This window comes from Agelaius phoeniceus, chromosome 14 (assembly GCF_051311805.1).
Source record: "Agelaius phoeniceus isolate bAgePho1 chromosome 14, bAgePho1.hap1, whole genome shotgun sequence".
NCBI classification, from domain to species: domain Eukaryota; kingdom Metazoa; phylum Chordata; class Aves; order Passeriformes; family Icteridae; genus Agelaius; species Agelaius phoeniceus.
Genome location: NC_135278.1, coordinates 5,782,159 through 5,799,604, shown reverse-complemented (window position 1 = coordinate 5,799,604; position 17,446 = coordinate 5,782,159). Strand labels below are relative to the sequence as shown.

The following is a 17,446-nucleotide window of genomic DNA, read 5'->3' as shown; positions in this document are numbered from 1 at the left end:
AGAGGACAGGCATTCCATGCGTGCCCCGCAATCCCCGGTGAACGGCAGAGCTCGCTGGCAGGGGTCAGTGCTGCTCCGGCTGTGTGCGGTGTGTGCGGTGTCTCTGAGCGCCCCGCAGCGTGACAGGGGCGGTCTGCGCTCCAGCGCGGCGGGGCTGAGGCCAGAGATGCCCCGGTCCCCATCCCTGTGTCCCAGGGAGGGCACAGCTCCGGCAGAAACGCAGTGTCGGGGTGTGAGGAGCCCTCTCTGCTGCACAAGGAGAGAGGGCCTTGTGCCCATAACCCACGGCTCGAGTGCCACACAGGTCCATGGAGCTCCCTGGGGCATTTGGCAGAGAAATGCGAGCTGTGCCGCCGGCGTGGCGACCGGCTGGCTGCTTGTCCGTCCTTCTCTCAAGTGTTTTTCCCTGTTTCCCAGTGTGCCTTTGGCCGGACCGAAGGGCGTTCCCGTGCCGTGCCCCTTTGCCTGGCGGGAGCGGAGGGTCAGGATGGGACAGGCGTGTGGCAGATGCTGGAGATGCCGGCTGTGAGCTCCCTGCTCCCCTGCCTTGGCTGCAGCCTCGCCGCTCTCCATTTTCTCTGTGAGATACAGGAGAGGGGAAGCACCACGGAGCTGTTTGCTGTAGCGAGGAGCGTCAGGGAAATGAAGCAGATCTCTGGTGTCGGCGAATGTCTGACAGTGAATGCAGCCCCAGCAAGAAGCCCCGGTCAGGTTGCTCAGTTGCATGTGCACTGCTGTCCCCACCACCCCATGCCCTCTCTGTGGGCTGACTGGGCAGGCAGCTGAAGCCATTGCTGCAGGCCAGACTTTACCAGGCCACTGCTTTATCTCGACCTGAGCCCATCAGCATCGGCCCTGCAACCCCAAAATCCCAGGAAGTGCCCAATGCTCGAGCAATGGGACCGCAGAAGCAGCCAGCTCCTGGGGGAACTCTCCCCTCCCCATTGCATCCCCATGCAAAAGGGAGAGCATGTTTATTTTAGGAGAAGCAGAGAAGAAAAGCAGCAACCCCCAGCCCAGAAGGTGCTGCCCAGTGTCACTTGAGCCACTTTGTGCCCAGAGGTTGCTTCAGGGCATTCAGATGCTCTCCAGCGATTTTGTTTTTTGACATTGCAGACACAGGCTCAGAAGCCAAAGTGCTGAACTCAAGAGGGTGTGTGTCTGTAGTAACACACAGATTGAGCAGCAGGGACACCCAGCTGGGCAGCTTGTGTCCCAGGGATGCTGCTGCTCAAAGAGGGGGTCAGCAAGGGCTGTGTCAGTAAGAGCTGTCACTTCAGTGGACATTTTGGGGTTGAATGGCCTCAGCTTTACTAGAGGCTCTTGCTATTCCTGCTGCAGAGATGGACATGCTTAGACTTCAGTTCTCCCAACTCCATATCCAGCTTCAGCAAAGGATGAAGAATTCAGTAGAGCCACCAGGCTGTCAAACCAAAATCTCATGCATGGTCACCTACTCCTACTCTACTTGGGGACTTTTTGTCTAAAACCAGCAGGAAAAGGAAGATTCTTGCAGACACAAGGTGTTTCTGGCTGTGCAGCATAGGAAAATCTTGATGGATGTGGTGTCTCCATTCACCCAAGTCATTGCCACTGTATTGAAGGTATTTGGATGGTGTGAGTGCATGCAGCTCTCCCCATGCAATGGCAGAAAGGGAACAGTGAGGGGGAAGCTCTGGGGAGTGTCCAACAGAGAGCCATGCTCCAGAGCCATCCAGACAGGCTTGGAGTCCATCCATCTATCCATCCATCCTGCCTCCAGATCAGTGCTTCAGCTTTGCCTCCATGTAGTGTCTGTGTCTGCCTGTCCCCAGGGGAGCACAGCTGCTGAAGAACTTGCACACTGATGAGATTCACCCTCAGGGGTTCCATGTGCAGCTCTGAAATCAAGAACCAAGACCATTCATAGGCATGTCTAGCAGCATGGGGACTGATCAGGGGCCAGCCCCATCGGTGTCTTGGCCAGGAGCTGTGAGCTCCTGCACTGCCTCTTCTGGGTCTCTGTCTGCTCTGCTCATCAAGTTTCCCAGATGTGCTGATGCAGGGTCCACACAGCAGCTCCCAGGTTCCTCCTTCCCTGTTCTGCCTTGTCAGGTGATTGGCCACATTCCTGCTGCAACCAGAGCAAAGTGCTGGAGCTTGTATCCTGTAGCACAGACCCACCAGGGGCTCAGGAAACGTGGAGCCAGAGCATGGGATGTGCCACCCTCTCCTCCACCCCTCCACATTGCCACCCCAGCACCTCAGGAGGGTGAGGACAAATCCCCCAGGTGCATTTCTGCAAAACAAACGAGCTCTCCTCGCCATTTTTATAGAAACAAACCAAGCTTGAAGGCAGAGCCTGGCAGGCCAGCTGCTTTCTATCTGGAGTGCTGGAGCTGGGGGAACGTCACTGCATCTTAATGGCATCAGGCTGGACAGAGATCAGGATTCTGGTGGCAGAGGCAGTACTGGCACTGTTATAAATAAAGCAGCCACGATAACTGCTCATGAAGGTTTATGGTCTTTAGGATTTGGAGGATCAGTATCAAGCTACGCTGAGAGATGTATTATCCTCAGCATTGGTAGGAGCTAGGGGAAGTGCAGGGGGAGGACAGTAAATGAGCCTGGGTTTGGAATTCATCCCTCTTGTGAATCCAAGCGTGAGCCCTTGGAAAGGTGCTCTCTGCTGTGTGCTGCCTCCTCTTGCCTTGCTCTGCCTGCTCTGGGAGGGTTAAACAGTGCATGGCTGCAGCAGTGGCTGCATTTCAAGCCAGTCCCTGCCCTGTTGCAGGAAGCAAGGATTCACCCCAGGGCAGCACCTGCCAGAGCCCTGCAGGCACAAAGCACCTTGTAGGAGTCTCGCTGCCATCGCACCTAAAAATTATTCCAAGTACTGAGGCTGAGGCAAAGCCTCCTGCAGTCTGTGGCCTGGATAGCTGTAGGGGCTGGCACTGCTCAGGTACACCAGAGTCTGTGCCCAGAGCACTGGCATGGAGACCATCCTGCCTGGCCAACTCTGCTTGCCCAGCCTCACCATCAGCTCCCCACCTGCACGTGTCCAGGAAACACGGCAGTGTCCTGCCAGGCTGTCCCCCCCTTGAAGGGGTATTTTTAGACCAGATCATTTCACAGCCTGGCCTGGAGCAGACTGAGGGAGGAGCAGTGGCAGAGCAAGGAGGGGGGGAGACCTGGAGTTGGGTTTATTGCAATCCCACTGTTGCTCTGTTCATTCTCTCCCCTTGGCACATGCTGCACAGCTGTTTCCCCTCTGTGCAGGGGTAGGTTTTGCACAGCTGAGTTTCGTGGGGTGTTTCTGCAGGAAGATTTCGTAAGCTTTAGTGCTGTGCTGCTGTGGGAGCGCTCCTGCCTTCCTGATCTGGCCTAGAACAGGAGTGGGGTGATGAAAGAGCTCTCCCAGCTGCCTGCTCTCCCTCACGCCATGGCTTGGCAGCCCATGGCCTTGGGGGGAGCTCAGCCCCGCCGTGTGCTCCGGCAGTGTGGGTGTCCCGGCACTGCGGCCTGACCATCCCTGCCCAAGCCCTGCACTCAGGGTGAGGGAAGCTGGCACATCACCCTCACCACCAGCACCACCCTCCAGGGCTTGTGTTGCTAGTGGGTCGCTCTAGAGGAAGGCAGGGCTGAACCTGCCCTCAGGAGCGGCTCCTCAGGAGCGGCTCCTCATCCCGCGCCTGCGGCCCTCTCTGAAGGTCACCTCGGGGCTCCCGAAGCGGCCGTGTGGGGACGGGCGGGTGGCGGCGCCGCGCCTTTAAGGGGGCCCCGTGCGCGGGCCGCGAGCCTGCGGCAGGCGCGCTGATTGGCCGGACGGGCGGCGCGCGCGGCGGGGGCGGGGACAGCCATTCACAAATTTGCGAGCGGCTCCTCCTCCCTTAAAGGGGCAGCGCCGGGCCAGCCGGGCGCGCTCCTCCCGTGCACCGCGGGCGCCCGTGGCTCCAGGGGACACCGGCACCGGTTTGTCTCCCCGCGGCTGGGCAGGTTTCCCCGCCGGGAAGTGTGTTCTGGGGCAGCACTGCCCGGATGAGGCAGCAGCATCCCTGTGAGTCACTGGCTGTGGGCGGTGGGAGGTGCGGAATGGGCTTTGCTCCATCTGGAAGGGGCAGATTGGAGCACGGCTGGCCAGGGGAAAGGGGGAATGCGTGTTCCCCTCGGAGTTCCCCTAATTGTTCCCCAGGCAGGGTGGGAATAATCGAGGAAGGGACATCTCTGGGCCCTGGATGGGGAAAGGTCCCTCTGGGCAGGGTCGTGCTGCCCAGGTAGCCCCAGGTGTGGGCAGAGTGCTGCTGAGCCCTTGCCTCCCTTTCAGAGCCAGGTGTTGACCCGCTCCGAGGAGAGTTCCTGCTCCTGCAGGGATGGGCTGGTGAGGAGCCCTGAGAGTCAGCCCGTGGGGCTCTGTGGCCCCAAGGTCATTCCAGCTTAGGCAGAGTCAGCCAGCAGATCTCCACAGGCGTGTGCAGCCCAGGCAGAGTGTGCTTGGCTCCCACTAAGGCTGATATATGTGACCAAACCCAGGGACAGCCTGGGACTAGTGAAGGATGCAGGGAAACAGGATTTCTGATGGTGTCACACTAGGCACAAGCCAGACACCAAGGTACAGGACCAAAAAAATACCAACCAATTCTCTAAAAGACAGTGTGATTTCAAAACACCTTGCTGTGACCCTGGTGTAGACTGGTGAAGTGGTGCCCTGGTCACAGTGTCAAATCTTCCCTCTGCTCTGTCATTTTCTGGGGGAAATGAGGCACACACAGGAGTGGGCACCACAGGCTGAGGGTCATTGACACAGTGCTGTAATTGCCGTGCCCTTGCAGCAGCAAGGCTCCCCCTGCTGCGGAGGAAATTGCATCAAGGCAGCCCACAGCCAGCCCATGCCTCCAGTGCTCCAGCACAGGGCAGCAGCAGCATCCCTGCCAGGGATGGGGAGAGCAGCTGTGGGCATTGTGAGGCTGTCAGGAATCCCATAAAGCCTGCTGCATTTGGCTGTTATTAAGTAACGCCTCCAGGCTCTCCTTTACAGGCAGGGAGCCTGAGCCCTGCTGGAAGGACCTGCTTCAGGTCTCCATCACTCCTCTCCCCTCCCCCAGACAGCCATGGAAGATGTTTAGTTGTCCATGATGTGAGTTGCAGAAACCAGCCAGTGGTGTCTGTTAAAGACTCTCGTGCCATTGCTGCCACAAGCAAGGATGCAGCAACTGGGCAATGTATCAGGGATCATTCATAGAATAAAAATGGTTTTGCCCTGGAGGAGAATAATTTGTTGGGCATCTGCCCTGAGAGTGCTGAGAGCTATTGGTCCCTTTGCATGGGTGGTTATTATTATCCCAGCTGCACTTTTCCCAGTGTGAATTACTGCTGGTGGCAGGGAGGAGCAGCCATGGACTGAGATGTTTCTTATCCTGCCCCTTCCCACCCAGCTGTGACTGCACAAACCCTCCAGTGCTCAGAGGAGCCTCCAGCCTGTTTGCCCACAGCAGCTGTGCACCCAGCTCTGCAGATCACCTCTTCAAGTTCCAATTGAGAAGCCCCAGGCCCAGCAAATGGCAAATTCCTGCTGGATGGGGTCTGTGTTAGTGCTAAGGAACTGACTGTCAGACTGAGCCAAGTTCAGCTGGTCCCTCTCTTTGCTGCTCATCTCCTCGTAGCCTGCCCACACAGATATATTTCCCTGGGCTGCATGTGTTGGGTGTCTTTTTGCAGGTGATTGTGATGGAGAAAGGCACCTCCCCTCTGCAAAACTGTCCTCCCCTTCCTCCTGAGCATTACAAAGCCTCCCTGTCTGCAGCCAGGCTCAGAGCAAACCTTCAGGGGCTTCAGTTCCCCTGGCAGGACCCAGCTCTTCTTGGGTGACAGTCAAGCCCTCACATGGCTGCTGTTTCTGCAGGGAACTGGCTGCCTTCAGCCTGCTCCATCCTCCCATCCCCTGCTCCTGGAAGGGCTGTAGGTACAGCCAACATCCCCCATCCTGCAAGGGCTGTAGGTACAGCCAACATCCCCCATCCTAGCAGGGCTGTAGGTACAGCCAACATCCCCCATCCTGCAAGGGCTGTAGGTACAGCCAACATCCCCCATCCTGGCAGGGCTGTAGGTACAGACAACATCCCCCATCCTGCAAGGGCTGTAGGTACAGCAAACATCCCCATCCTGGAAGGGCTGTAGGTACAGCAAACCCTCACACTTGCCTTCCTCTTCCCGCAGGACTTGATGCGAGAGGAAGGCAGCGGCAGCAGGGGCTGAGATGCGGTGACACCAGACCAAACCTAGCTCTGTGCCATCTCTGTGCCATCTCTGTGCCATCTCTGTGCCTTGTAAATAGCATCATCTCTGGGGATTTCTTGACACTTTGCTGAAATTAGCACCTGTAAAAAGAGCAGCTGCCAAAGCAGAATTTAAACAAGACCGGTAGGAAGAGGGTAGAGAATGAGAGAGCTCTTGAATCACTTCCCTCCGTGAAGGCACCTGCCTGGAAATCAGCTCCCATCTCCTTTAGCCCTGCTCAAAGCTCACATTACTGCAGCAAGATGCCCACAGCTGCCTCAAGTGCTGGGCACTGTGCCTGCCCTGCCAGACACAGGCCGGGGCCCCAGTGCAGGTGCCCACTTCACTTGTTCTCCCAGCAAAGCAGCCCCCAGTTCCCAAAATGCCACCACTCACTGAAACAGGCTGGAGAAATACAGAATGTGGATGTCCCTGGCCTCCTCTTGAGCTTGATTAGGTATCCCAAGTCCTGTGCAACATCAGGGAACGTTGCAAGCAGGCAGCAGCAACCATGGATTGCTTTTTTCCCTTTTAATTGGGGTTAGCAGGTGGCACATGCAGTTCATTACAAATGCACAGGAATGAAACAACTCTCATGGCAGCTAAAATGGGGAATGTGGGGCTTGGGATGGGGAGGTGCAAGTAGGTAAGGAAGGACTCTAAAGAGCTGTGGCAGCTGAGGCTCAAAACCTCTCTGTTTGCCACTGGCAATGAGGCACTGACAGATAAGAGAGCTGGGGGAAGTGGTGTGGGGTGGAGGCTGTAATTCTGGCCCTCCAGGGCTGGCAGTGAGGGTGTTTCCCATGTGGGCATGGATGGCTGTGAAGGCTGCAGAGACAGAGCATAGGGAGGACCTGACACCTTCCTTGTGGAGGATGCACCAAAAAAAGGAAAAAAAAAAAGTGAGAGGAAAAAAATCAAATTAAATGCTTCTCTTTATTGTTCACTCAGCTCCTTATTAAAGCATTTTTCTCTAACAGCTCTTGTCCTTTGCTTCTGCACTTCCTCCCTGAGTGAATGCCTGTGTCCTTGCCTGCCCCACCCCAGGACAGTGACAGGGGATGTGTCTGGGGCAGGGCAGCTGTGAGCAGCTGGGGTGACAAACTCTGCTTGTGCAGTTCCCTGCTGCTCTCCCCACACCCAAGGCTGCCTCTTGCAGTCTGGGGCTCCTGCCTGAGCTTGGCCCAAAGATGGCTCTGGAGAAGGCCATGGCAGTGGAGAGGCCTGGCTGGGTGGCCACTGCAGGGTCCCTGGAACCTGACCATTCCATGCCAGGTGGGAACCACAATGGGAAGGAGGTTTGCAGGGGGGTGGAGCAGTAATTAGCCACGCCCAGGTACTGAGCACATCTCATTGATGAAGTTATCTCAGAGGTGCCGATGGGTGGAGACCCAACAAGGAATTCCTGTCCTTTTTCTCCCATGGGGGAGACACTGGCCACCTGCCCTTTTGTACAAGGCTTTTTGCTCTACTTTGGTGCAGCAATCCTCTATCTCAGCTTCAGCCTGGCCCCAGTCCCTCCTGTCATTCCCATCTGATGGCACAAGGATGGCCCCAGTCCCTCCCTCCCTGCTGGCTCTGTGGTGTGAGAATGAGGTAGAAGATGTGGAGATAATCCTAATTTCTTAAAACCTGAAGTGTAAAGTCCTCTCTTAAAGCCAGCACTGCACACTTTCCTGCCATGCACTCAAACACAGTTTTTCATTGATTAATTCAGAACAAGCTTGCTTTGCATGCAGGCATCCCACCCTGCCCTGCCCTGGTGAGCTCCTGGCGTCTGCAGTGTCCTGTGGCACTGAGCTCTGCACTGGAAGCTCTGTCTGGTGTGCAGCCATTGGCTTCATCTTGGTGCATCTCTTTGGGTCAGTGCCACAGTGCCCCTGGGACTGGTCACTGTCCAGAGGGAGCCCATGGGAGCAGCAGGGTGAGCCAGCAGCAGGCGAGCCTCACCTGTGGAGCTGTTCCTGAGGGCTCAGCAGCACTGCTGTGCTCGGCTGCTCGGGGAGGACAGGTGCTCTAGACTTGCTTGTCCAGGGACATTCCTGAGCCTGCAGCAGGGAAATCTCAGTGTCTGAGCCACTCCAGCATCCTGTGGCATTAAGCCACCTTGTGATTGAGGTGATGTGAGCAGCCTAGAGACAGCGATGTGCAGGCAGTGCTGGAGAGGACAGGTGCTGCACTGTGCAGAGGGAACATGGTACTTGGGGGCACCAATCCTGAGTATGGGGCATCTTCTGCCCCCTCCCCTTCACCCATAAGGAACCATTTCACTTGGCAGCTTGGGAGCAAGCCCTGCAGGAGCACCTCTGTGTGCAGAAGTAATTTTGTACTGCAGTTTAAAGAGCTGAAGGAACAGGGAGTGGGCAGGGGCATTTATCTGACCAGCCATCATGCACTTCCTCCTCCCACAGCCCTGCTCCTGCCCAGGGCCATCTTACACCAGCTGCAGGAGGCCAGGAGGAGCCTTGCAGACCTTGGAACCTGAACTGAGGTGTTGCACCACCATATCTTGTGGCTCAGCTTGTGGTCCCCTCCTGCTTGTGTACACAGTGCACAGTTCATTGCTCTTCTACATATTTATGTATCATTCTACATATTTATGTACCATTTCTTTAAAATAGTTTTTCTCCCACCCTAGCATTTTTTACAACCTTTAAGCATTAAGAGGCCAGGTTCAGGTTCTAAATAGTCAAATGTGGGGGTTTGTAATGGTTTTTTCTCTCTCTCTCCCCATCAATTTATCTGGATGGCTCTTCTGAACTTCTTCCAGTCCTGCACTTCTTTGCGAGAGGTGAAGGACTGCTGAGCTGCACTGGGAGCAGCACCTCTGCCCTGCTGCACCAGCAGGCATTTCTGCTCTGCTTTTGCCATGCCCTGATGGCAGTAGGTGGAAGGCCCAGCAAAGGCCCTTGGGGTTTCTACACCCTCAATGCACCTGTGGCTCACAGGGCAGTGGCAGCATCTCCAGGGTGCTGTTCTGGATGCAGCACATGTGGTAACATTTCCAAAAAAAGCAAGGTGACAACTGATACAGAAGTGCTGCTACCAGCCTAGCGAGTGACCAGTTCAGATCTGGAAAAATTATTTTCTACTCCAGTGCGGGGCACAGCTGGAGCAAAGCGAACCCCTTTTGGCGTCGATCACAAAGCTGGCAGGGCTGCCGCGGCCGTGCGGGGCTGGAGGAACCCAGCGCTGCCCAGGGGCTGCCCGGTGCGCCGGGAGACGGCTGGGGGCAGCCGCAAGGTGATGCGTGAGGAGCGCAGCATCCCGCTCCTTGCGATGCCGCCTGCGCGGGGGCGGCGCGGCCGGGTCTGCCCGGGCACCGGAGCGGGGCTGAGCGCGGGGATGGAGCTGAGCGCGGGGATGGAGCTGAGCGTGGGGATGGAGCTGAGCGTGGGGATGGGGCTGAACGCGGGGATGGAGCTGAGCGCGGGGATGGAGCTGAACGCGGGGATGGAGCTGAGGCTGAGCGTGGGGATGGGGCTGAGCGTGGGGATGGGGCTGAACGCGGGGATGGGGCTGAGCGGCGCCCCCGCCGCCGGGGCGGAGCGCGGAGGTTCCGCCGGCGCGGATTGGCCGCTGCGGGGGAGGGAGGGCGAGGGATGCTCCGCGCCGCCGCAGGTGCCGCGGTCCCGCATCGAGCCGAGTCGAGCCGGGCCGGGCTGAGCCGGCCCATGCCGCGGAGCGCCTCGGAGCTGCTGCCCCGTGCCCCGCGCCGGGAGCGGCCCCGGCACCCAGTGGCGTTGCGCACGATGCCGCGGCGCGCCCCCGCGGAGATCACCGCGCTGTAACACCATCCCCCTCCCTTCCTCTTCCTCCTCCTCCTCCTCCTCCTCCCACGGGGCCGGGGGCGCCGAGCGGGCGAAGAGGCGACAGGCGCGCCTTGCGCGGGGCGGGGGCCGCTGCCGCCCCCTGAGCATCCCTCCCTCCCTCCTCCCTGCCTCCCTCCGCCCCTCCGCGCCGCCTCCCTCCCTCCCTCCCTGCCGGCTCTATGGTGTGAGGGCAGCGATGCACAAGCACCACCACTGCTGCAAGTGCCCCGAGTGCTACGAGGTAACGCGGATGGCGGCCCTGCGGCGCATGGACCCCCCCTCGTACGGCGAGTGGCAGCACGAGCAGTACGGCTACGGCGGCTACGGCTCGCAGACCCTGCCCGCACCCGGGGGGGCCGCGCCCGCCGCCCGCGGCAAGGCCAAGCTGGGGCCCCCCGCCCGCGACCCCGCCGCGCTGAAGCCGCCGCCGCCGGCGCCGGGCAAGAGCGCGGCCAAGGTGAACGGGAGCGGCCCGGGCTGGTGGCCCGAGTGCACGTGTTCGAGCCGCGACTGGTACGAGCAGGTACGGGCCAGCCCCGGGACGCGGCTCCCCGGTGCGGGACGCGACGGGGCGGGCGGCGCTCGGGGTGACGCGGGGTTCCCGGCGGCTCCTGGCTCCTGCAGCATCACCCCGGGGGCGTCGCGAGCAGCCGCCGGGGATGCCGGGGATGCCGGGGATGGGTACCGGCGTCGTGGCTCGGGTCGGCCGTCGGAGCGGGTCGGGCTGGCGTGGCCGTTGTTCGGGCTGGATGCTGCGGACCTGCCCGGCGTGGGAGCCCGGCACTGGAGCAGCCTTGCCGGGGCCGAACGGGGCCAAATGGATCTTGCTTGGCGCCAGGTGGTCGTCGGGCGTTGATGTATTTTGGACGCCCCACCTGAGGTGCTCGCCGCTCGCGATGCCTGAAGCCCTGGCAGCACCAAGGGCATCCCGCCGGGCTGTGTTTGGCAGGCATGGTGCGTGCTGCCCGCTGGGCAGCCTCGTGGGTTCGCGGTGCTGCTTGCCAGCGCTCCCAAACTGTCACCCACTCTCCATTGAGTTGTGGTTTCCTCGCTCTGCTGCTACGTCCCTGCTCCCCGAGATTATTACGTAACCCTGCTCTGGTCGCTGGCGTGCTGTGTGCATTCTGCCCCATTTCACTGCCTCCATTTCTTCCCACACATTCATTTTATTAGTGTTCTCCAGGACCCATTCTCGGGCTGTGTCTCTCTCCCCTAAATGGAGAGACCAGTCTTGTTTTGAGCCCACAAGCCAGCTTAGAAAATGGTTGGATCTTTTTGCAAAGCATTAAAATGGAGGCTAGACCCTGCCTGAAAAACAATTTACCCTGCTTGAGAGAAAGGCATTTCACTTTGCTTCTTCTGCTTCTTTCATTCATTATCTTCAAACCTCACATGATTTCTTATTGATCCTTCTAATTATTATTTCAAGATGCTGTAGCAGGCAGACACACGGGAATCAATGGGAATTCTCTCCTCCTCTGCTCTCGGCAAACACAACCCTCTTCTTCCCTTCCTCTGTTTTTTCTTCATTACTGTCTGTCTGTAGCTCTGGTTGAAATAATTAGATTCATAGCTGATAGCTCAGATTATATTTACAGAAGGCACCAAAAACTCCAGCCACCTTCCTCTGAGCCTGGTCCTGCTTTCTCTCTCTTTCTCTGCCACTCTTTGTATCAAAATCAGCCTCAGTTCTCTCTCGCCTGCTGATTCCTGGCAATCATTCTTCCATCTTTCCTCCACTATCTCTTTCCTTCCCTCCATCCAAAGCAGCAAGCTCGGGGAGCAGAAAATCAAAGCATGTTTGCTCCCTCCTTTCTGCTCCTGCTTGCATGAAAGGTCCGGCCCAGTATTCCTGGTAAGACGATTGCAAGCAGCGTGAGAAGGAAGTGATGCCAGCTGCATTGCTGCCGTGGCAGGCTGGGCAGGGGAGCCTTTCATGTTTTTGCAATGGTGGAAGAGAAATCATTGTCTCTTTGTGGTGCTGCCATGGAGCTTGGGCTGCTCGGAAAGTCCGCGTTGGGAATCTCTGCTCTGCCTTTGCCTTTCTGAACATGCAAAAAAAAAAAAGGAAAATCAAAAGCTCCTCACGGCATTGCAAGCAACAGAGGATGCCAGTGTTTGAGGCTGTGTGAGCATAGCAGGGTCTGCATGTAGAATATGACGTGTGTGGTGTGTGCAGTGCCTGTATCAGAGCAGGCAGCCGCTCCCTGGTGTGGAGCAAATGTATGCCGTGAGTAAAGCCTGCAGCAAACGCCTCAGCAACGCTCTCCTCCTCATCCTCCTCATCCAAGGTGCCTGAGCCCCCAGGAATCCATGTTCCTCCCAGCCCAGTGGTGGGCAGAGGGACAAAAGGTGGGAACATGGAAACATCTAGGCATGGCTTGTGCCCAGGCAGGCAGGTCCAGTTGGCTCTGGGAGGCCGGGAGGTGTTGGGCTCTGGGTAGATTTGGCTGGAGGTTGCAGATGCAAAGCAATCTCCTTTACAGGCTGCCTCCGTTTCCAGGAGAGCCTTGGCTGGAGGCAGGGCTGCCATTTTTCAGGGCTGCCCCTTTAAATGAGCTCACTGTCCCTGAAAGCACTTCCAGCAGCTGAGGTGGGAAAGGGTGCACAGGCCAGGAGGCTTTCCCGGGTGAGCAGGGATCTGTTACCCTCCTGGGGAGCTTCACCAGCTCTCATTTAAGCATTTTTCCTCCCCTTGCTTCTTCATGCAAGCAGAGAAGCGTGTGCTAGTGCTCTGACATCAGAAACGTGCTCACAGTTGCCTATGGTGCTGTATGTTCTCTGACATCATGGCATACTCACATACCCAGAGCAGCTCCACGGCATGTGAGACGTGCCCACACGTGCTGCCCAACACACAGCACGGTCCCAACGTCAACCTGCACCTCCTCCCACTTCCAGCCCCCGTCTGTTCTCTCCTCCTGCCTCTCCCCTTCTCTAGGACACATTTTAGCTTGCTCAGGCAATGCCAGTAACTGAGAATCCCTAATCCTCACCAGAGGGAGGGAGGAAATCTCAGAGGTCTAGGTATCTTTTTTGCTTTGCTTTTCTTCTCCCCCCTGAGATGTCTCCCATTTCTTTTCCCTTATCTATCCCTGTTCCCTGCTCATTAGTTCCCAATCCCCGCACTTGATGTCGTTGCTGTCCTCCATTGTTCCCATCGCTATCCCTCCCGTTGGCCCCGTGCCCTCCTTGTCCCCCTTTGCTGGCTGGTGGGGAGCTCAGTTCCTCCCCTGCCAGACTGGGGTGACAGGAGGACTCCTGGCTTTGGGGGAGGAACAGCAGTGTGATCCAGGGAAGCACCCCTGATGTGCAGCACTAGAGGAGCAGACTGCTCAAAGCCCCCCTGTGCCCTGTGCAGTGACACCCACAGCCCCTCAGGAGAGGGTGCTCAGCTGCCTGCCCATGCCCAAGCCCCTTCTCCAGCTCTGCTCCAAGAGCTGAGGGTCCAGAAGCAGCACCTTTCCCTCCCACAGGGAAGGTCCAGCCCTGAGTCTCAGCTCACATAAAGACTCTGGCACCAGGCACAGTGACCAGAGCCCCATGAGGGTCTCAAGGGTGTCACCAACATTTTCATGTGCATTTTGGGTGGCTGGGGCAGGGCCCAGGGCAGTGCAGTTCCCTGGCATGTGGTGAGGAAGTGCCCTCTGCCCCCAGGGCTGCCCCAGGTTTGCTGGCCCTGCTTGGCCAGGAATGCAAAGTCTTCTGCCTTCTGTGATCCCTTTCTCCCTCTTGGGGTGGTCATTGCAATGAGACCGTGACCAGCTGCAAATGCCCAGAGCATGCCAGGCTTGTGTGGCCTCCACCCCTGACAGAAGTGTTCATGGCCAGGCAGGTGGAGGAGTGGGACAGCTCTTCCCTGCCCACCCTCAGCAGTGAGCATTTCACTGATTTTCAGGGTGGTTTTCAATGCACAAACGTTGCTTGTTGAGTTCCTCCCATGCCCTGGGCAGTTACTGCAGTAGGTGAGCACAGGACAGCACATCTTGGCCAGAGCCCCAGCCTTTGCTGAGCCTTCAGATGATGCTGGACTTGGGGCTCCCGTCTCTTGGGGCAGGGGTGGCAGGGGGAGGAAAGAGCCTTGGAGAAACCCTGGGGGTTCAGAGCAGGTTCCTGAGTGATGAGCAGGTATGGCTGGAAGGAAGGAGGGAGAGCACCAGGGGGGCAGGCAGGACGCCAAATCCAGGTTGGTTTGTGGGAATACAGGTTGGCTTGTGGGAAATGGCTGAAGCCCCAGATGTTCCCTGGGGAGGTGCGAGGGAGGGTGAGAGGAACAGGGTGCCGGGGACATGGAGGCAGTGGAGGTGGTGAGGTTGGCAGGGTGATGTTGCTATGGCTACTCCCGTGCTATTCATAGAAGAAATTAGCTAAATCTTTGCACTGAAACGTGGAGGAGGAGAGAGGAGGAAGGCGTTCTCCGTGTTTGGAGGGAAGGAGAGAAGCCAAAACAGGAAGGGGGTGAAGTTTTCCTTCTTTTCTCTGTGCCTGCACTGTGGAGGGGCATTTCAGGGAAGCGCCACTGCCTGAGCTGCCCAGCACTGGCAGGATGGGAAGGATGCAGGCAAAGAGGAGCTGTCCCATGGGAAAGTCCCCCCTGCAGAGCTTCCACACAGAGCCCCACGTGGCAGGATGAGTTCTGTACCGTGCCAGGAGCACAGGAGACATCCTTTTAATTAAAGACAGCCAATCTGTGAAAGGTATTTTTGGCAACCTAAATGTAGATGCAACTGTAGTGAAACTTGTCCTTTGCGTCTGGCTCCATGGCTGAACACAGTGCTTGTCTGCTCCTGCCCCATCCATCTGCTCAGCCCCTGCTCTCTGGCCACTGGTGGTGCCCCTGTCCTCCCTCCACCTCCAGCATCTCTTCCAGCATGTCCCCCTGCCAGCCGGAGTCCCAGGGAGTCTTCCCTCTCCCTCACTCCTCATCACACTCCACTCCCTCGTGAGAGTTTGATTCCCCTTCCACGGACCTGTTTGTCACCTCCTCACTCACGATGTGTAAATCTGCGTGTCTGTTCCTAATATATCCCCCTCCATCTGATCTCACCTCTCAGCCTGCTTCTTGGGCATCTCCATCTGGTGATCCTGCCGTCATCACCCAGCTGAGTTGCTATAAGCAGGTGCTGAGCTGCTCTGCTTCCCCCCAGCCCAGCCTCACACCCAGCCTCGCACCCACCCTCGCCCCTTGCCCCCTGGGAAGAAGCTGATTTTTCCCATGCTTTTGATGTTCCTTTCCTGCCCCTGAGATGAAATCAAGGCCTAGATAATGGTTTTTTTTACAGTCATACCCCTTCCCTGTGCCTCTCCTGGGAAAACCTTGGCACACAGATGCTGAGTGAGCTGGTTCTCCTCACCCGCCCCGGAGCATCCCGTGTCCTGCTGTCACCCATCCCCTGGACTGAGGAGAATCAGATGTCCTCAGTGCTCCTTCACTGTTGAATTCATTTAGGAGTTAACAGCTGAGGACATTTTTCTCCTTAGTTTATTAATTCACCTGTAAGGTTTCCCCCTTTTTTGGGCACGTGAGTCCCTTGGACAGGGGCTGTACACTTGTGCTTGTTGGCTTCTCTGACTCATCCTTTAATACAGTAAGGGATAATGCTGGAATTAGAGAAGTGAGTTGAAGGACTGAGCTTAGCTCCTCTCCAGCTGGATTACTGAGTGCTGCCTGCCAGCCAGCCCAGATGTGCAGACTGCAGCCCCAGAGCTGGGCCTGGCTGCTGGGTTTGGGGTCCTGAGCTGCACAGGGAGAGGTGCTGGAGCTGGTGTCTGAACTGGCTGTGCTAGAGATGTAGCTGCTGCTCTAGAGGCAGGGTCTGAAGCCACACAGGTGGGAGAGACCCCATCAATGCAACATGTGGAAGAAGAGCAAAGTACCTGCCAGAAATGGGAGGATGTGGCCCTGCCACCCTGCTGGAGGAGGAGGAGGAGGTGGAGAGTGCACTGGTGAGGCGTGCAGGCCAAGCACGGGCATGTTTCAGCAGGGGTGTGTGCAGTGTGGAGGAAGTTGCTCCTGGAGAAGAACCTGGGGGCAGCAGGAAGCCCATCAGCCTCCACTGTGACAGCATTGCTGTCATTCCTGTTGGAGGGATGTCCCATGCCCCCATGGCTGTGCTTTCCACCAGCTCTTCCAGCACCACTGGGACCTGCCTGAGCCCAGTCCTGACCAGTGCCAGGCACTCAGCAGGGTCATCCTCAGGTGTGGGTCCCACAGCAGGGTTGGATGAGAGGGAAACCCAGGGACAGCTGTACCAGAGGCCCAGCCGGGTACCCTGGTGCAAGGGAGGGTGGGAGGAGGCAGCAGAAGCTGTCACTGTTCCTGGAGAGTTGCCTTGTTCGGGTAAGCCCCTCGGCACGTCCTGTGCTATTATGGGAGGAGAGAAGCTTCCGTTCCTTCCAGAGCTGTGAATGCTCATTTAGAGAGGGGAAGTCATTAAGACTAATCAGGAGTAATCAGGGCCGTGCTGATGTACCGGCCCCGCTGTGCACAGCCCGGTGCAGGATGCTCTGCAAGGGGACCTGGGCTCTGGGTGCCAGGGGAGGGCAGGTCCTGCCCTGCCCATGTGGGGGACTGGGGGGCTCTGCCACCCCAAACCCCACCTGCAGCAGGAGGGACAGTGAGCCTGGGGCTCAGCCTGGCAGCTGTGATTCAGGGATGGGTGTAAACCCTGCTGTGAGGTTGTGCCAGCACTGTGGGTGCAGTGGGCTGTGTTAATGCTCACAGCTGGTTTTAACACATGCAAAGATGGGATGATGTAAGGAGTCCTCAAGGGCCCTCGTTGCAAATCCAGCAATATGCTGTGAGCATGTATCAGGGACTTAGAGATGAAAACTTTTAATACAGTGTTTAACAAGTTCAGAATACCTGAATTTGGAATGAACTTTGCAGTTCAACTTGCAGAGCTCGCTCGATGGGCCTTGCGGAAGAGCTGCTCTGAGGGTGCAATTATTTTTGGGAACATGTGGTGCTTCAGAGCACCCCAGACCAGGTCCTGGATACCTTCTTGTCACCTTTGTATTAACTAGAATTTTTCTTGAATCTCTGTTGATGGATCTTGGTTTGCTTTTTTTCCCACAGAAACAGGTTTCTTAGCACTTGTTAACTGGGTGTGCACTGGAACTTACTGAAAAGAAGAAATTAGGATATTTGAATCCCAGGAACCAAAGAAATCTTTATTTTAACACTGTTCCTTATTCTCTCTTTTTCCCCTATACATATGTATTTGTCTGAGAGGAAGATAAAAGCATGTGACTCTTTCAGATAATAACAACTCTTCCTGTGCAAAAAGGAATCAAGTAAATCTTATTTGGTACTGCCAGGTCAAAGAGGAGCTACTGAAGTCCAGAAGCTCTGCAAATTGGGTCACTTATTTTAGTGGGCT

At 57.1% G+C, this 17,446-nt stretch overlaps 1 protein-coding gene across 10 annotated transcripts in view; it reads left to right on the top strand.

Annotated features, from left to right (window-relative positions):
- DLG3 (discs large MAGUK scaffold protein 3) overlaps positions 1-17,446 on the top strand; it is a 78,919-nt gene that overhangs the window by 15,516 nt on the left and 45,957 nt on the right. For 5 of the 10 annotated variants that reach the window (XM_077186050.1, XM_077186048.1, XM_077186049.1 and 2 more), the window contains exon 1: positions 10,115-10,587. The exons of the other annotated variants lie outside the window; for them this stretch is intronic. In XM_077186050.1, coding sequence (XP_077042165.1) covers positions 10,261-10,587 — 327 coding nt within the window. In that variant the 5' untranslated portion in view covers positions 10,115-10,260. Of the gene's footprint in view, positions 1-10,114; positions 10,588-17,446 lie in introns of those variants that run through there. 10 annotated transcript variants of the gene reach the window in all.